The sequence below is a fragment of the Gallinula chloropus genome (genome assembly GCF_964237585.1).
Source record: "Gallinula chloropus genome assembly, chromosome: 4".
In the NCBI taxonomy this organism is placed as follows: Eukaryota; Metazoa; Chordata; class Aves; order Gruiformes; family Rallidae; genus Gallinula; species Gallinula chloropus.
The window spans coordinates 65589821-65610849 of NC_140088.1; the positions used below are offsets into that span (position 1 = coordinate 65589821).

Here is a 21029-nt window from a genome sequence, read left to right on the forward strand (position 1 = left end):
AAATTGGATATTACACACAGAGGTTCCTGTTGCCCTCCTTTTGGTTTTCTCCCAGGGCATGTCAAGACTGCTAACTAATTTTCTAGGAATAGAACTAATCGCATGGGCCAGAGAAACGTCTCTCAAATCTGTTTTCCATATGATGAGGAAAGCTGCTCTGTAAATAGCAGAGGGCTCGCTCCTAGACCCTGAAACAACATCCTTCTTTTGCAAGATCAGAGGACTCTGAGAAGCCTTCAGTATAGATAAGTTTTATATATTATCGAAGTTTCCAGAAAAAAAAAAACAAAACCAAAAAAAAGCATGGCCCCATATAGTAGCAATCCACACAGGAGCAGAATGAAAGGTTTTAAGTCTGGGTGCAAAGGATATCTTGAAACCCCTGTGTCAAAGGCCAGGACAAAGATTAAATTTGGAATATCTTTTCTGACAAATCCATGTTTTTAGGCTTCTTCCATGACTATACAATATTTTATGAATGGAAGACTAAAACATGATCTCACTGGACACATCTGGAGATAATTTCACCTACCTTCAAATGCTGAATCTTAAGGAACATATATTCCCAAGTATCTTTACAAGTGGAGGAACACCACAAAGCAAATTCTATAAAAGGAATTGAGGAGGATAAGTCAAAATCAGTGTGAAAATTTGGTCCAGCTAGTCATTGAAAATCAGATTAATCTCTTGTATAGGCATTCAGCATCCTCAGCTCTTTTAGGATGGCTATTCATATAATAACCTGCTTACAGACCCAGCTAAAGAGAACATTCCTCTACCACAGAACTCCTACACTCTAGAGAGAGCTACTTTTGCAGCTACCCCTTCAAGATGCAGCAAACCGGTTCAGTTCTGGCACTCAACTTACCCTTGAGTTACATGTGAACAAAATGAAGACACTACCATAGTCTGACCCAATATACTTCAAGCCACAGAGATGCCAGGTGGGATACACCAGGCAAATCAAGTTCCATCCCCTCCTGAACTAGAAAATCATTATCAAAGCACAGCTCACTGCAAAAATCTAGAGACTGACACATTTATTCCTGTGCAATTCATACACCCACTCTGTGAACAGCAACAAGCTCTAGTTATGTATCCACCAAACCTGGATAAATTTCAAGCACAGCAGTAAAAATTAGGAAACAGAATTATGGATAAACTTAGATTTAAATTTATGTCTACAACTGTATTATCACCTTCCCTTTTTAGGTTTCTATCCTACTAAGCCTTTCCAAATGCCCCAGGCAGAGTCTGGCACAAGGCCATAGCCTGATGCGTAATGGAAGAACTTCATAGCTATCTGCATGCTACCAGTTGCAACACTGGGGCCTCAGTGCTGGAAAATGGAAACAGCAATTCTGTGTCTAAAATGATGAAAATTAAATTGACCTAAAGGTGACTCAGGCAAGCAAAATGCAGAAAAAGAAAATATCATGAACAGAACTCCTGTGATCTCAGGCAATCACATGCAGAATTTTTATAGCGACTCTTGATTGTAGCCATTAAGACTCGTTCTTTGCATATCTTGCACAACGTTCCTTCTGCTTAAAAAAAGCAAAACGCTTCTCACTATCCCTTAAAGGAGCTGTGGCTCTCACTCCAGACTGAGCTGCTCAGGGAGGGGGAAAGAAATCTATTTTCCTATGAAATACATATCTACAAGAAAAGTGATAAAAGAGTGTGGTTGTAGAAAGCCAAGTCTGTATATTTGCCATGGAAACAGCAGCTATAAAGAACACAGAGATGGGAGGAATATCAACTACCACTTCAGTCTGATGTTTCCAGCATATAGACATAGCAAACTGTGGGCTGCTCCTCATGGAGCTTGATAGACTCACCGGTTTTATTACCTTGGTAATTATGGGTCATTTCTGGCTGGTACATTTGAAATGTCCTAGGTATCCTTTACTATATTCAGGAAATACAAGGAACAAAATGCAGAGGAGAAAGCAAAGGCAGAAAGGGCTCTCGGCTTATACTGGACTCCCTTGTCAGTTTTGTGAGGCTAGAAGTAGTCCTGATACACATTTCATTTACACATCTTCCTGCTTCTTTACACCCTGGCACAGGCACATGGCATAAGGAGGGAGTGGGACCGCTTTGGAAACCCCCTGGAGACAAAGCACTGGAGGTCTTATTCTGGTGTTCTCCTTTTTGAACTTTTTTGTTTCATTTATATGAAACAAGCTCTAAGAAAGCTCAATTGAAGCTGCAAAACTAAATTTTAGCACAGAGTTCCCTTTGCAGAACTCACTACTTTTGTAATTGTCATCTGTTCTTTCCCTCTCATCCATTTCCTTTCCACATGACACTCTGCTCCTCTTCAGACGCCTCCTTCTCCCTTCATGATTCCCTTGTTTTGACACCAAAGCTGCAGTGGAAGAGACCTGATCCCCCTTTTCCTCCCTACTGATGTGAGCAAAACCCCAGCCAAACCAAGGAACCATTTTTGCCAAAGGAAACAGATACCCATGCTGGATGCAGCCTGCTAGCACTAGAGGCTGCAAAACAGAGAAGATTCACCCTCTGGAGGCATTAGTGGCACTTGATGAGCTGCCCATCATAAGAATGCCAAGGGGATTGATGGCTTCCAGTGTTGAGGTAAATGCTGTTCTTCCCAGTAACCTGAAGCACCACTCTTCAAGGCGTGTGAATCACTCCCTGTGGTCTCACTCTTACTCCTTCAGTTGTGGGAAAGCAACCCAGCAGAGATCCCAAAGCGTGTGAAATTAGAGCAAAGCAGAAAGCAATCTCCTTCATCGGCTGCCACAGTTCCCACATAAAAGATGGGTTTGATACATAAACGTCTCCAAAGGCTAAAAACTTGCCCACAGGCAAAGGAGAATAATATATTGGAATACGCTTTAAAATCACAGCTATTACATAATACTCCAGCAAAGGTATACTCAAATACCATAGGGTGGTTTATTTGCTTAGCTTGAGCAAGAGTGGTGCTGGTGATGGAGTATGTCTCTCTGCCTTAGCTGGATCCAGATTGCAGCTGAGTCATCAAAACCACTAACAGTTCATGCTCTAGCCATGCAAGCTTCACAGACTGACCTTTAATTGGAAAATCCCTCTGCTGCTATGTCCTTTCTACACAAAGTAATGATTTTTCCTGTTACTGCTGTTCTAAGGAAAGTAAGATTCAAAGGAGGTTTTTTTTGAAAGTAGTCTGTATTATGCAATCAAAACAAACTCAAAGAAACCTTATTGATTTATTGAATCTTATTTTAAATGTAAAATTTGAACTTTCTGGATTGACTGTTATGGAGAAATATTCTTGTCTAAGTACACAGTGGTTATAACCAGTAAAATGTAGCCACTTTGAGCAAGATGGCATCTCTTATGTTGTGTGCTTTTAATTCATGCTAATGAGCCATACACTTTGCTTGTGAGCTATTAACTATAAAAAATAAAATATGGGAATTCAGAATTGCTCAGAAACCTTCAGTACACTTTTGGAGTTTACAGGGGAAGTATGACTAGAACAAGAGGCTTTCTTTTCTGATATAGAGGGGTGTTATTATTATTATTCATATAACTTGATAAGAATTTCCTGCACCATTGCAGAGTGACTACAGAAGCTTTTTTTCCTTCCTGATCCTGATGTGCCTGTTTTCATGTCTACAGAGCTGCCCTATCTGTCCATATATGAGAGCAGAAAGCAAAGTGTACCAGCTCAGCTGGTACCAAGAGGCACTGTGAGCAATGTGAAAAATTCTCTCAAATATGATTTATCTGGGGCAAGGGAAAGCTGAATTCTCTCAGCAATAAAGTGCTCTTCAATAACAGCTTTCTCACATAGAAACTCTCATTTTTTACCATATCACTTGTGACACTAGGTGCTAAGCAGGCAGACAGCCCATGTTCTGACCAGCATTTTACAGCTGTTGTCATAGGTGCCAGCATAGGTCGAGAAGGCAATCTGGCTATGTAGTCCTTAGCCTGGATAATTCTGGGGTGCCTAACCTTGTGCATTTGGACTAGCCTGACTGCAACTGGGGACAGCTTTGCTACTGGTAAAGCCAGAAGAGTGAGGATGGTAGAAAACTGTGCCAGCAACTGTGGCTGTATAGCACAGGTGAGCTTCTGAAGTTACCAAACAATTGGAGAATCAACAGTAGTTCTGCCAAAGTGGCCATGTAGTCTGGTAACTGCAGAAGAGAGCAAGCCTGATACTCTCTTTACAGTGCTTGGGGAGAGATTAAAGTCTCTGAAGATGCCTCAAGTTATTCAATGAGATGAGCAGGGATTTGGTTGAAGTCACAGTATCGAGTGTGTGCCATTAGCAGATGTTAAATATAAAAGTGTTTCTAGAATCCCAGCCTTTGGTGAGCCTACCCTGGCTTCAGAAAAGCACTTGCCATATCTGGAGACCCATAGCAGTGGCCCTGAGAATCAACTCTGGTCGTTCTGCCACAGTACCAAACAGGGATAACTTTTGCCTGAGAAGTAGTAGAATGTTCTTTTATGTAATGTAGCCTGATGATTTAAATGCCCCCCAGGAGTGCACTTGCTTCTTCAGACTCTATTTCCACCTCCCAGGAAACTCCTTCATTTACCATCCTGTGCTCTCATGGGAGAAAAGACTATCCATACCTCCTGCTGAATGTGCCGATATGCATAAAAGACTCACTGGATGAAAGAGTATGTGTACAACAGCAAGCATGAGTGTAGACTCCAGGACGGGCACTCAGTACAGACTGAGAACTTGAGACCCAGCTTCTGCTCAAAGGTCAGCTTTCAAATTTTACAATAAAAGCCCATGAGTCCAGCCCAACACACAGACATTTCAGTAACACTGATACACAGCTAACAGAAAAAGTGTTGAATCTGTGGCTTTATGCATAAAGGAGTAAGCAGCACATTGAAGGGGAGTTTTTGGGATAATTTTGCACTTATTTCTACCTAAGTTTCACCAAATACTTATTTTTTCCTAGGTTCAATTTGCACTGAGACAAGCGTCACTTGGATGTGAACTAATACTGAAACAGGATCTATAATGAGCTTGGGATTCAGATCCAGACTGCTGCAATCTGAAAATGGATATCCTGAGTTTCTTACAGTCCTGAGATTGTTTGGCTAAATAAAACCAGCTTCAAACAATTTTATCTTTTAATCAACAGCCCAGACATGTACTAATAAAATCATATTAACAATAAATTTTCATTTTGGAGTATTCAGACAGGGAAATAAACACAGTTGTAATGAAATCTACCATCCACCAAAAGCCAGGCTCTTCTCCACTGCTCTTCTCCGAACGGATGAAAATCTGCAGTTGCTTCCCTGACTTTAGAGGCAGAATTAACATTTGCAGTGGAATAACTTGAAGCAGAATGTTTGTAATTAGGCAATAATAAGCTGCTGTGATTTTTCTTTTTTAAAGCCAGCTTGTGTTTAATTTGCAAATATGGTCAATACTATTTACCCCTTGCTTTGTCTTGGGATTTATAAAACTATGGGATGGTAAATGTTAATCCAGGTAGAGGTATTAGTCCAAAATCTCAAATATAGAGCTCAGAAAGAGAAGCTCTCACATGAAATAGCTTATGTTTGCTTTTAAATGAGATCCTTCATCAGGATGTCTCCCATGTCCTACTGTGTCCTAAGGGCAGTTACAGATTTTCTCTATGAATAAGAAAAAGAGAGGGGAAAGAAAGTCTCCAAAAGGGAGCAAAACTGCATTTCTTTTCTAACATGTATCACAAAATCACATCTGTTTTACTTGCACAGTAGAAGCCTGCTGAGACAAAAAAATAGAAAAATATTATCATAGCAAATGGAAAACCTATCCCTTTAGTGCATCTTAAGAGGCCATACTATCACCTGGAAACTGAAAGAAAGGTGCTATTATCCAAACCTTTTGAAACAGGGGCAGCTATCACAGCAGTTTATTTGACTGCAATAAGAGCTAGTGGTTTATCTTCCTTCACTGTTAAACATCAAAATTCCACGCAATGGGGATTCTGTTTTGAAGAAAAGGCTATCCTCAAATAATATGAATCATGCCCAGGAGATGCTGTTCTGTTTCCAGATGTGTAAGGTTCCTTTAATAGATGCATTGTCCATTAGCCCAGCATTTGTACCAGTGGCTGGAGCTTTTTGAACACTCTAAGATCTCTTTGGTTCCCAACAGAACTATTCTGCTACTGCTTTGCCCCTACTTTAATATCTCATGTTATATTTCTCTGCAATTCCTTCAGCAATTATCTTTTCCCTTCCTTTTTATTCAACAAGGAAATAACTCTCCTTTGCCTCAAAGGGAGGGAGAACGGCAGTAGAGGAGGAAAGATTCCTTCTTTTCTTCCTGTAGCTACCAAGCATAATTTCATAGTGTAATAGAGATAGGAAAGGACATCCAAAGGTCATCTGGTCCAAAACCCAACTCAAAGTAGGGCTTAGATCACATTTCTCAGTGTCTTGTCTAGTGGAGTTTTGAGTATCTCTGGTCATGGAGAACCCACAACCTCTCTGGGTAATGCTCTCCAGTATTTGTCTATCCATCTCATGTAAAAAATTATCTTTACACTTTATACTGAATATCCATCTCCCCAGATGTTTTCTGCCCATGAAGTTCCCGATGTTATGTTTATGATGCAGTTAATATTGTTTTAGAATAATACTAATTGTAATTAATTAGTTTTAAAAATATGCAATAAAAGGGACGGAATATGAATCAGTGACTCAGGATATTCCTTTTGGTCTTTTCTATGGGTGGAATTTAGATTTTACATATGGATTTAGGGGCTCATAAATATGGATCTGCATGTGAGCCAGGTGTTTAAACTTCAATTACAGTCAGTAGAGATCTGGGATGGGATTCGGTTGCCCCTACTTAAGCTTTTAATGCCATTTGCAATGCCCTCAAGTATCCTGCCTCAGAAGCCACACATCTCCCACAGGTCATATACCGCCTCTGACAGGCCTGTGTTGCTGTTTTTCATACCCTAGAGAATTTGAAATGACACCTGTGGGCTATGCTATAGAAACAATTCATACCCGTCGTTGATTGAACTACAGAAATAGGGTGCAGCATAAATTGCCAATGACCTACAGGTAAATGATTACATTTGAAGGCTTGCACTACAATGATCAATACAGGGTGAACCTCTTCCTTGGCAGCTCCCCAGTTTTGGCAGCAGTGTGCTTAAGCATTCAAAGAAAAAAGAAGGTGGCACAATAAACCTTCAGCACACCAGTTTTGCCAACTCCTTTTTCAATAACAAGGTCACAAGTACAAACCATCCAAGGGGCACGTGCCAAGTCACTTCTGTTCTCTGTCCATGTACGTGTGAAAGGAAAATTACCTAATAATTTCAGGTTGTATCCCTTAGGATTACATCACAGTACATATTTTTCCACATTTCTGTTGTCCCATTAATCTTTATCCTGTGCCTTCAGCAGAAAACTCTTTTTTTCCTCCCACAAAGGCTGTCAGGCTCCCTCTCTCCAAGGGGTCACAGGTTGCAGAGGAATCCACAGAAACAGGAAACCAGGCTTCCTCAGTCAGTTTTGAAACACCAAAACCTGTTTCCTTTCTACAAATATAAAGCCTGTCAGGGCATCCTCTGGGTAGGCTCACTGTATGAGCAGCAGCTTGGAGGGAGGGGTAAGCTACAGGATTTCTTGCTTGGGAAATAAATGTGAGAGAACTTGTAGCATTTACAAACCAGCAGAATGAAGGAGATAATTTTCTTGCTGCTACTACTGCACTTACAGAATGGCAGCATTGGGTTTAATGCTTCAGAAAAGCTCTGGACCACAGGCCTGGATGGAGAAACCCAGAGAAGTCGCTCAGACTCAACTCCATCGACCATTATTGTGGAGTCACTCCGTTTTGAAATCCAAGCCACCAAAGCAAGTGCCTCACAGGGACCTCCTTTTGCATCTTCAGGCAAGACTCTGATAATGAAAGAAGTGAAGACAACCTCTAATCCTACAACCTCTACCTCTGCAAGCCACTCAAATGGACACAGTGATGGTGACTCTGACAAAGACAAGATGGGAGGCTCATCTAGCAGCAAAGGGACATCTCTGCAGAGTGATGCTAGAGAGGTCCCCCTCCAGCAAGAGGTCACAAGCCTGGATATATCTAGACGGAACACGTCTCTTAAACTGTCATCCCACAGCACTGGTATCATCAGCACCCATCAGGATGTCAAGTCCAAAGCATCTGGCTTTGAAACTACCAGGGGAAAGTAAGGAAAGTTATACAATTTTTCTTGTCTTCTATGTATTGCTTAGGAATGGTTATTTTCCTGTTCCCAGTGAAATAATTGGCAAAAGTTATAGTAATTTCAGTAAAATTGTTTTCTAAGCTTAAAGGAGACCATCTAAAACAAGGAAGAGTCCAAACCTGCAGCATTGACTCAGTAAAAATCATACATTTGTAACACTATGAATGCTGCAATATATTATTACTCAGGGCACTTATCTCAAAACCAACAGAAAAGTCATTATCTTATATGAGTAGGAAAGGATTACAATAGATGTCTCCCTGCTTTATACACAGTAAACTTTTGTTGGTTTTTCTTCTGTCTTTTCTTGTGGGTAAAAGAAATTGCAAATGCACTTTCTCATTTGTAATCTATTAAAAATTTTTATGCTTGTAAACTTCTCCATTAAATTGAAAATACACACAATTAAGTGTACAAAATGCATCTATGTCTAACAGTTTGAAACAACTTATTCTGTGATAAAAATTTATGAAAAGTGGCTTTGCAGGTGAATGTGCATTCAGAACTGTATAACTTAATACATTAGAGCTGAGTGTACTGTCTAGTTTTATAGCCCTGGAACACTCAGTTATTTCCTTTGTTCCCCAATGTCTCCAGTTCTCAATGGGGATGTTAATACTGACTGGAGATGTTGCAAAGCTCACTTAATTGCTGATATGTATTCAGATGCTGGTGGAAAATGGAAGACATGAAGGGTTGCTTGTTTTCCATAGTATTTATAGAGTGGACTTTCAGAATATAGATTTCTTCTTTTGATAGTACTTGCTCAAATATTAGCATCCAAAAGGAGGAAAAAATCTTTCTCTTAAATTCACAGAGAAGAGAATAAATTAACTCGTAGAAATATTCCTACAATTATCTTGCTATATATGGCTGTGATCTAATTTTCTTTCAACTCAAAGAAAAGATTCCTGTTGACTTAAGCATCATTAGGGTTGTGCTTAAGTGCAATGATGCTCAAAAGAGTCTGTTGCCTCAACGTGGATGTGATACTGCTGCAGGAGCTATGTTTTCCAGATAGCTTTCCTAGCATACTTCTTCCATACTTCTTCCATGATGAATGTCATGTTACAACACCTTGCTACAATGTTTGACAGAGCATCTGAAGGAACCTAGGTTAAATGGATTTGCTTTATACGTAAGAGCTGATAACTGCATCTCCATTAAAATTGGTCTTAACATATTCTAACCTTAGTGTCTATAGCTTTCTCAAGGTTTTGTCAAGAATTGTATTCCAGTGAAGTTAATCTTCAGAAAAATGCTGTGAATTAGCAGGCATTGTTTCTATGTTTTATGTAGAAAATAAACATATAAGTATAGAAAACAAAAAAATAGTCCCCGATGAGCAAGATCTCTTATCTATCACAATAGCATGTGGTTGCTACTGCAGAGAGACAAAATAAGCAAATCTTATATTGGCCAGCACCTTATTTCATGCGTGGCTGAGGAGCACACTGCTGTGCAATGTGCATAAAGGTGGGTTAGTTTTTGTGAGATCATTAAGCAAGTTAGCAATAAAGCCAGGATTATGTATCAGTGTTGCAGGAACATGCACCAGCATGAAACCCAGGCATGAAGCAGAATGCTGAATCCTCACTCTCTCAAACTGCCTGGCTACAAAAACTGCCAGGCTACAGAGCCTCTCTCTGCAGAACTCTACAGCTCTAAGTGTGGCTTGATCCTTTTTACATTGTCTTGCAAGCCCTGTCTTCCTATGGCATACAAGTGTTTTTGTAATCAGCTAAGGTGATTTGAGCTTTTCTTCCAGTTTTGCCACTGACTGTGACTTCAGTAAGTTTCCTCATTATTTTGTCTCCCTTTCCCTATTTCCCTTCATTATACATCCACTTAGACCTGTAAGAATAATGAAGTTGCTTGCTGCTCTGTTTTTTTTTTTTGGTCCCAGTGCGGTCATGAAAAAATGCCATGTCTGGTGTGCTCAGTGTTACCAATCACCTCTGCAAAACACCTGGAAAGCTACCGCTGAGAACCTCTGCATAACAGTCTTTTTTATTTATAATGTGCAGGTGCTATCAACTACCCCCTAAATCCATTTCTAGCATAATTTTCTTTTTAAAAATATTTTGCATTTTTATTGCAAATAAAGTGAAAGAGATGCTGTAAAACTTCCAATGAACACATACAGCTTGCTTCGAGCTTTACTCATTTAACGCCTGAGCACAGCATGAACGAGGCAATAGTGGAGGAGTTAATAGTTGTGAAGTGTACTACCTTCAAGGAAATTTGGAAGCACAATTAACTTTTTGATTTTAATTTGATTTAAAGCAACTCTTTGGTTATAGTCTGTATTCCAACCTGAATTTTTGAGTGACCTTGTAGGAACTGCACGGCTCTGTAAGCCTTTATGGCAACCCATTGTGCTAACATATGTGCAGAGATGCTGATGTTAAACATCTCCACAGAAAAGGAACAATAGAGAGGGGTCAGGGAGAGACAAGAGGAAGGAAAACAAAATAAGAATGATCATTTGTTTCTTAATTTATTAATGATTTAAAAAATAGCGATACATATACTTTGTTGGAGAGTCTCCAGAGCTGTCAGGTTACCCACAAGGTAAAATATGTGCCCATTACACAAACTTAATTACCCAAATACCTCTTTCTGAAGGAGGTTCTGTGCCTTACTGCCTTAATTACAAAGATAATTCTCCAGCTCTCTCTTCCCTAGTTTATCTGAAGACAAAATTATGTACACATATCACATGCATACCAGAACTGGATTAGAAAGCAGTTCTTCTGGTTCATTCTATTTTTGCAAAATTCCTATTAAAATGTCAGAAGAGCATGGTTTGGAAATATTTCATGGATTTTCAAAGCCTGCACCTAAAGATTATTTCTGACAGCCACCAAGCATGTCAGGCACCTCGATGTAGCAGCTAGCATCTCTCCAGGGTCCAAGTCGCCAGGCAGAACAGTGGTAATGCTCCAGTAGCGAGTTCAAGATGGGAAAGCAAATCAGCGAGTCATGATCTGGCCTGGTCCGGGTAAGACACCGCCCAGTGATCACTGGGGAAGTCCTTAGTGATGGGGCAAGGTCACAGTTAGGTGAGGAGGTCAACTTCTAGGTCAGGATTGGCACAGACACAGTGCAGCCCTGGGTTGAACATCGTCAGGGCTCCTAAGCCCATGGGCAGGGTGTATAGGTAGAGGTCCCAGATCAGGGTTAGACCCACAAGTGCCATCAGGGTCCTGACAAGTCTCCATTTCATTTTATTGCAAGAAATGTGCTATCAAAACTCTCAATTTATTTTTTTCCTCTCTTGCTGAAGGACAACCGTATTTGCCAAAGACCATGACTTTTTTTCAAAAACTCATCTCAGGTTGGCTCTTCAGGTACCAGCAGAACTTCTGGGGACAGAGATGTGATGGAACCCCTGATGAGGAGTACAGTCAATAGGGATAAAAGCTCTAGATTCAAGATTCTGCTGTTAATAAGGCAAAGCTTGGCATTGAGCCTGCCTGTATCATATCCCAATGTGGTGGTTTAGATGCTAAATATATATCCTTCTCTCAAAAAACACTGAACTCTTCCTTACTCTTCACTGGAATGAAAATGCAATGAAATCCTGTTCTTTTGTAGTAAGAGGAACAATTTTGTAGTTAACTTTAGAACAGGTACAGGAGGACATAATCTATAGATTCTGTAACTACTTTCTCTCAAACCATTGCAAAGGAGTGCTTTCTCTGGTGAGGTATCCCTTTTCTAGGAGGTCGTGAGCCCAAACTTTCAGAAGGATATGGAAACTTCAGAGGAAGCACATCTGGAATGGTCTGAGCTGAAGGAAAATTATTTTCTTCAATCCTGCAATGAATTTCACTTAAGATCTGAAATTTAAGGCTTATGTCTCTGCAAATAAATATGTATTTTTAAAAATTTCTATCTCCAAATTTTCATGCTAACTATATCAATGAATAAAGAAAATTAGAGCAGAGAAACAGTTTTTACTCTTCAGTAGCAGAGAAAGAGTTTTTTCCAAAGGTCAGTGACGTTAAATGTGAGCACCAATTTGGTCTCAAAGAAGGAAATTGATAGTATGTTCTTTTCAACTGAGTTCATGTGAGAGACACCTTTTTTAGCCTGTGGAGAGAGAATTGCAGTATTTCACTGTATAAAGCATCTTAAATAACTTGTGCTATGGAGCAAGTCTGACACTAGCATGCTCATCCTTTCGTTCTGAACCCAGTTTTATTAATTACTATTCAAGGCAGCTCCTGAATACACAAGACATTCATTCAGGCTGTAAATTTAACTAAGCTATCTCCACATTGTTGGATGGCTCTACATCACTCTTTTTTCTTAATATGTGTATATTACACATTTTCCAATTATCACAAATCCACTGAGGGTCTTCATAGACTTTCCCTGCCATTACCTCGAGTAGCAGTGAGGTGACAGTATTTTATTACTAAACACAGAAGCGTTTAATAAAGTCAGCACCAGGGACAGATTTGCTTAGCTGTCACCTGTGGTAGGAGTGCTGAAATATTTCATTCTCATGACCAGATGTCTGCATTTCTTCCCAGAAATTGCTTTTGCCTGTATCAAGTCAGTAGAGTTTCTAGTGTAGTGACAAATTAAAATGAATGGTTAACCTCAGCAGATGGTTCAAATACACAAGACACATAGAAACCTGATTCAACTGGCTAGCTAATGCAAGGTTCAGTCTCTTCTGATCATGTCACTTTTTAATGGAGCAGAGAGAACAACAATTCTTGAATCAATTTCTTCAGATTATGCATCACTTTCCATTCACAATAAATAGTCAGGCATGACTTAGGTTTCTGCCTCACTTGGTATATTCACTGTGATCTGGAAGGAGAAACCTCCTACACTGGTACTTAGACTGTCTTGGTGGCTAAGTGTCAGAGGATGTTTGACAAGCAATGTTTTTTGTCCTCACAATATTGCATTCCAGCCATGACCTTTGCAATGCCCCCCTCTTCTCCAGCGGCATCTTGAATGTAGTCCTGACTCTTGGCTGTAAACTCACAACCTAATTTTCCTATGCATGCTGAGCAGAGCCTGACTCCCACTAGAGACTTAAAGACCAGAGAAAACCATTCACCCAAATCCTGAAATTCATTACTTGGTTACTATTTCATCCACAGATTAAAGGAGGCAAAGGATGGATTTATGCAGTTTTATAACCATGTACCTGCCATGATACCAAGAAAAGTTCACTGTCCAAAGAGAATTTTGATACAAGTATTTAGAGATTGAGGCTGTTCTTTGCTGAGCAGAGAAGTAAAACAATTAAAAGATGACTGAGACTGCTGGTGTGAAGTAGCAAAGCACCTCACTGTGGTATGCAGATTTGGTACTACTGCAGACTATAGAGGGCAAGAGCTGCACAAGGTCCATCCGATTCATAGACTTTTTAATTATGAGTGCTATTATAGCCCATGCATTGACAAAACATTTTCCACTGCTGATACCCCATGCGCAGAATGAATTACAGGCTCTGTTTGCTCCAACGTGGTGGTGACTTTTCAAGGGGTTCCAGTGCCTGGGTGGGAAGCAGTTACTGCAGGAAATGGTTTACCCAACTTGCACTGCCTCACGGAGACACTCTGTAGGAGGTTTTGTCTTCTGGAGAGATAAATGGTAAACGTGTTCTTACAATTCTGTACTCGAGGTGATAAAATACTGAGTTCTGAAAACCAGACCAAAAATCAGGAAATGATAGAATCCAAAGTCCTGGTTTTCTGAGACAGCCTTTCAGCAGTGATGGCTGGGCAGGGTCATGACAGAATCTTTTTGGTAGCACAGGAAATATAGCACATCTCCACCCAGGTTGCTTTGAGGCACTCAGAATGTATTTAGACAAAAAGCCCCAGCATCTTTTTCTCTCAGCCTCCTTGGAGTCTGGTTATTTAGTTTTTCTGTGCTCAGATTCAGGTAAGGCCCTACTATACAGATAACTTCTGAAATTTTTTTATGAATATAATTAAAATTTCTGTCCATCTCATTACACTAGCTACTGCATTAATGCTCTTGCTTATCTTTGTTCTCGTTCTTTGTTTCATCTGCCATGGGAACAGCAAGGATTAGCAACTGGCTGTTTTCCATCCCTACTCATCATGTCTTTTCACCCCACTGCAAAGATTAGGATTACCATAACAAACTGGACACAGTGTTTTAGGATTTACCTCCCAGCCACTGCAAACATTTGATTCTTCACAGCATTTCATTTAAGGTACACCAGAAACAACAGCTCAAGTCTGCACAGAAAATAATCATGCTTACAAACCTGAATATAAAAAATATTTTAGAAAACTGATGTTAATTCCTAGGATAGATGTGGCAAGGAAAAGAACAGCAGCAAGGGGTCCTCATATGTTTTCCAAAGGCATTATCCTTTAATATATTATTCTTTACCCTAATGGCCAGTTGGAGAATGCAAGTTTTTCAAAAGAGTATTTCTGCCAAATCTCAAAGTGTCTATTCTGTCTTACACTCCTGGTAAAAAACAACATAGTTCATGAGGAAAAGCCTGGGGAACAAGTCACCTTGAATTTCACGGACTTTGCCTCAGATGCTTTTTGTTCAAGAGGCCCCTAAGAAATCAATCAGTGACAATGTAAAGATACAGGTCTGTTCGACTAAGCGGCAAACCAAGTACAAAGCTAAGTAAGAAAAGAGAAGCTGCCCAAAGCAACACTATAAGTGGACTAAAGAATACCCTTCACCCCTCTGGAATTGGAATGGATCCCCTTTTTAACATTTTCATTTTGTCACTTACAAAGGCTTTTTTCCTGGCCAGTATTTCCCAAGGAGGAGAAGCCATTACCGACACACTGCAATGTCCTTTTCTGTAGGTTACAAAAGGATTAACAAACCACTGAAAAACAGTACCACTGAAGGTCATCTGAGAGGCACTGACAGTAAACTAGACCAGAACTAGTTTAATGAATTTTGTACTCTAGGTCAATTGCATGATGGAAAACAAAATTATATTCCAGAGGGAAACATATAGAATTAAGACCTTTTTAAAGAGCAGCTTTTCTGGGTTTTCAAAGGTGTTTTAGTGGATTATCAAGGCAGACTAATGGATATCTTTTTGAAACTCTATCTGTGGGAAAGCTTGGCTGTTTCAAAAGGTTCTGGACACAGAAGGGGAGATAAGGTCTAAAAGAGCTGATCGGGTTCCCAACAAGAATACGTTTTAAATGCTAAAACAGATTGGTGAAGTGCTAGACGAGTGGAAATCGTGAGTTAATTTTTGCAGCGCAAGCTGGGACACACAGTTGGTCACAACAGTAAATAAAAACTTGGATGAGACAAAGAGGCTGTTCGCAGTTCGAGGCTTCAGCACTGTGCACACACAAAAAGGAAATGAATTATGTGAGTAGAATTTGTGTTTTGTAGTAGGCAGGACAAAATGTCAGGACCCCAAGTCCTGAAAAAAACCCATTAAACAAATGGGATGACACACCACCAATACTTCAGCGTCAACAAGTCAGCTATTTCTCTCAGCTATAAAAACATATCTTACAACATATTTTGCAATGACATACTATATTCTACAGCATACCAAATAGCCAATTTGATTTGTTTATGATCAGTCACTAGTAAGTAATAAATTATTATTTCAGGTGAGATTCATGCATTTCAGAGCAAAGGAAGCTAGGCCATGAACCCCAAAATTTAACTGATTTTGGTTCAGGTTTAAAATTTCCCTTTGAACGAGCGCTTATATTTTTGAAAGTTGACCAATTTTCATTTAAAGACACAGAATTTACCGTATTGCTTGTATCAAAAAAGGTGAGAGGTCTCTGCAGTCACCTAGTAAAGTGTAAATTATTGAAACTAAAATCAGATTTCCCATGCAATAGCCCAAAAAACTTGTGAGGGTGCTTTCTGTCCTTATAATCTGAGTGTTTACATTATGTCAATCATCAACATTATCTCTCCTCATCCAGACTTGGCGGGTGACTGGGGGGTCCTCATGGGGAACTAGTTCCTCCTACTCAGTCTGAACCTCTCTTGTTTCAATTTGACCCTGTTATCTTTTGCCCTCCTGCCATGTACTGCGGAGTAGAGTCTAGATCCAGCTTCTAAATAGCCTCTCTGTAGGGTCTTGGTGCCTGCTGGTAGGTGCCCTCAAAACTGCCCCTTCCCCATCCTGGTCACTCAGCCTCTCCTTAGAAGGCATCTACCAACTCCAGATGCTCATAGCATCTTTCAGCATCCTCTTTGGTGAGGTGCAAAGGACAATACAAAATGTAAACAGGTGTAAAATAGATATTAGTAATTAATAAATTATACTGTGAAGCACAAATAAATTGCATACAATGTGAAAGAGGCACAACCACCAAGCTTTGCATGGACTTTAACAATGGCACCAAGCCTGGGTCCTTTTGTATTTCTTCAGCAACACAATAATCTCATTTTCATGATTCAGTAATGTTCAGCTGTGCTGATTCGATAGCATTTCTATTAAAAGCCAGGTAATCTAATTTACTCACGGATAAAAATAACTCATTTTCAGATATGAAAGGGGCAGAACAAAATCCATACCCTTTGTGGCCCGAATGCCACTGGTTCTCCTGTTGAGTGTCTTTAGGACACTTTACATGGATCTGCGCTTACAGGCAAGTGGAAACAATTGAGTGCTGGTGTACTTTATTCTCTGGAGATGGCACTTTTTATGAGGGTTTGGTTTTTTTCTGGGCAATGTACGGAAAGAATAGTTTGCAGTGGAAATGTGCTGTGGAAGGGGTCCTCGCCCAAAGGAAATTATCGGTTTTCAATGTTAGTGTAAATTGTACGTTGCTTTTCAGCAACATCAGGTATTGAAGGGTCAAGAGGACTGGATCAGCACCTGCTTAAGTTAAACGGAAACACTTCCATTGTCTGAAATGTACAACCTGTACATATGTACAACCCTGTCATAGGCCAGGTAACTTTGCCAGCAAGCAGTCACAGCACTCCTTGTTTGGAGTTAAACAGGTTTATCTTCTCCCTTTGCTGCCCGCCTCCGTGCAGGCCCTCTGCTCTCCGTAGCCAACCTCCTCAGATGCTCCCGTTCAGCAGAGGGCGGCGGGGCTCTTCCTGACCGCTGGTGCCACTGACACGTACGAAGCGAGGAAGCTCCGCTCCGGGCCGTACCTGAATTTACACGGCCACAAACCCACCCGGCGCGGCTCCCTCACCGGGAGCGAGCCCAGTGGCGGTCACCGACAGACGCTCCCACAGGGCCTTACGCGCCGCTAGCGCCGCGAAGCGAAGCAACGTTAACGGTCACGGGCAACTTCCCGCCTCTGCGGGCAACGGGTGCCACCTGCCGGCCCTGCTCGGCAGCGCCTCGCACCGCCGCGCCCTTCCTCACGGCGCTTCACGCCCGCTGCCTCTCTCTCTTCCCGCCGTTCTCACCGGCGCCCGGCGCTGCCTGCCCCACGGCAGAGCCGGTAGCCGGCTGCGCTTTGTGGCAGAGGAAGGTCTCAGCCAGGTGCCGGTTCGTCGGCCCGGCAGACGGCGGTGGCAGCCCGCGGAGGGGGGGCGTGGTGGGCCTCCCGCCCCTCCCGGCTGAGGGCGGGCAGCTCAGAGGGGGCACCCGGGCTGTCACTAGCGAGGTGGCAAAGCAGAGCATAAGCCCTGCTAATTGCGAATTAGGGTTCTAAGAGTGCTGGCACCACGCCAGGGAAGCAATGATGAGTTTAAGGGCTCTTGGGTGTCGCCTGAATCAGGAGCCAGGGATATGTGTAAGCACAGGTGCTTATGCCGCTTCTTCAAACCAAGTGGGGTGGGTTTCATCCTACAAACTCACGCAGTTATAGAATGCTGTGGGTTGAAGGGACCTCAAAGATCATCTAGTTCCAACCCCGTGCCATGGGCAGGGACACCCTATTCGAATGTATAACAAGGCTCTGAAAATGTAAATTCCCAGTCTTTCCAAATATATTAACCTACTTTTCTGTCCCAAGTACTTTCCCAGTCTAAAAGCAATGAAATACAGTCAAGTCCAGCTTCAGAAAACTTCACAGTAAATTAAGAAACTGTATTTGCTGCTTACAAAAACTTAAACAAGAGTAACTACTGCTGAGACATTACCTACCCCTCATCTCCTAGCTGTGCATCTCAAGGCAGGTTTCTGTGGGCCATGTGGTTTCATTATGCAGACAGGAGAGTGGCTTTTTGCTGCAAATTGCATCCCTTTGAAGCTGCAAGATGTTGCACAGTAATTCACACTGTATAGATATATCTTCATATCATGAGTTTGATATAAATCGCTGAGGATGAGTCATCTGAACACAGGGAAACACTACAGTAATCTGTTCTATGCTCTCAGAAATAAGCTTTTTTTTTTTTTTTTTTTTTCCAGCTGAGGGAAATGTGCATTATTGGTACATATGTAGCCTGGGGATTGAATATCTTGCCATGGATGCAGTGAGGGCTTACAATTGTTCCAAAACTACTTCTATTTCACACATTTTCACAGAATCGTAGAATCACAGAATGTTAGGGGTTGGAATTGACCTTGAAAGATCATCTAGTCCAACCCCAGTCGCTATACAGCATCACACAAATGCAAAATTCAAAACTGAGGTATAGACTGTTTATTTTCAGAAGAGACAATCTTCAAATGAAACATTGAAATACAATGAAGATGCCACAGCCTTCACTTGCATTGCCTAGCTCTCTCTTGCTGCACCAGGCTGCACCCTTTCTATATTTAGGTGGATTGTGGAGCTGAAGAACTGCTTCAGGGGAATGTTTTCTCAGTGGAAAAAGAATCAGGACTGGTATAAGCAGAAAAGAAAACTTTTCTGAGAGCATTGACGCAAGATCTGAGTAAGCTGTACAGGATGTGTAGGAACCCAAAAACTGGAGACAGGCTTAAAGGCACCATGTATACAGGTCCCCCTAATAGTTTTAGGTGCTTTGCTCCAGCCTCACATTCAGGCTTCATGGCCCGTTACCTCTTCTGGACTTGGAATTCACATCCACAAAACCTAGAGGACGCAGTCCTGTCAACCCTGCAGTGCAGAGATGCTTACTGGTTGCAAAAGGAACAAATGCTGCTTTTTGTACTATGCCCTACGTCTCAGACAGGGTCAAGCCACACTTGATGCAGCACTGGGGTAGCAGCATTTTGATTTGATCTGGAAATACTACTGGAAATATCACAAGCAAAGATGTTATTTCAAAGGCCTCAGAGGTACTCAGAGGCACTCTCCTATTCTTTGCTACCAGTGATCTTTCCTGGTCAATACATGCAAGAGGAGGATGAAGCAAGGAGTATGATCAAGCATTGGAACAGGCTGCCCAGGGAAGTGGTGGAGTCACCATCCCTGGAGGTGTTCAAAAGACATATAGACATGACACTTAGGACATGGTTTAGTGGACGTAGTGGAGTTGGGTTGACGGTTGGACCTGATGATCTTAGGTCTTTTCTAACATTAATGATTCTGTGATTCCACGATTCTATGAAATCTGCCACATGGGCTTTATGCCAGTTGGGCATAAACTGCTCTCTTCAGGCTGGATTTCTTTTGTATGTTGTGAGGATTTTGTTTTGTTTCTAAATACAGTTTTCCTGATTGAAATCAGGCTCAATGCAAAAGAAACACCAGGCTCCTGCAGCTCTCAACAAAATCTGCATGTTAGAATTCTGTGTTGCTGATCTGGAATATATTATTCCATGGAGGGTAAAGAGGATTTTCAGGTTTAAAGTCCTGTTATGCAAATCAGTTGTCTTCTGTTCTGCCTTTGCATTAAATCAGCCTGTCATAGTTCTTCCGCCACGCTTCATCTTCTATTTCCAAATCTACATTTTTTCAGACAATTTGATTTCAAAATTATATTTACATTCTTAACATCTCTTAATGAGCTTATTTCATTGGTAGCATAAACCTAATTATAAGTCACACCAGGGGCTCTTTTGCTGTGAATATTTCCTTCAATTTAGCCTGATCAAAGATTGCTGGGCCATGTGAGAACCACAGCTTCAGACATTCCACTCATGTAGCTTTAGAATGAGTTAAATATTTTAAATAGAAACAATCTGCTCAAGATGAGTTAAATTTTTTGGTAGAGACCAGCAGACTATCTTTAAAAGCCTAGAGTAGTCCTTAACTGATACATTTGGGATATATTGTACCATATTTTCCTTTGGAGGGCATCTCCAAATGGGCAAGTTCCAATAGCTGTTACCTTGAAGCTAACCACCTTCAATATTAATGATAATGAGTGGATTTACATTATGCATTTTAAAAAGTAGATTTTTTTTAAAACTGAACTCTGTATTCCACAGCTTTCATGTACTTTACAACTGCTTTTTATTCCTGTTTTCATTGTTTTATCTTTTCATTGATCACATTTTCTCAGATGTAAAATGGAATCCAATTACCAAAAATTACACCCAACTGTATGCACTGCAGAAAATGTCAGCGCTGAGAACACTGCTAGATGTTTTCTGCTTAATCCCTCTCTCTGGTGAGCTGTCAAGTCTGCATGCAAGGAGAAAGCGCAGGCTGTGGAGCACAAGCTCAAGGCCTAACTTCACTGCTGCCTTACTCTAGCCCAGATTTTAAAAGCACACTCCTCTATCTGAGTTTTTGATTTTCAGAGGCAGCAGGCTTAGCAACCAGCTGCCCCAGGTGTTGGCTCTTAGCTCCTCGCTTTGCAGACAGCTAACTTGCAACAGTGACAGAAGCAAGGTACTGCATGGTAGCTTGAAGTGGTGTTACCACTTCAGAGGCCTTCTGATCAGACTCTATATGTCATCAGTTAATTGCTGAGATTTGTTCAGGAATTTAGATA

The 21029-nt window shown here is 41.1% G+C and overlaps 1 protein-coding gene across 1 annotated transcript in view; it reads left to right on the forward strand.

The window, feature by feature from the left end:
- The first annotated feature begins 7676 nt into the window (after positions 1-7676).
- MMRN1 (multimerin 1) overlaps positions 7677-21029 on the forward strand; it is a 44808-nt gene continuing 31455 nt past the window's right edge. The window contains exon 1 of the mRNA XM_084263084.1: positions 7677-8204. Coding sequence (XP_084119210.1) covers positions 7684-8204 — 521 coding nt within the window. The 5' untranslated portion in view covers positions 7677-7683. The remainder of the gene's footprint in view (positions 8205-21029) is intronic.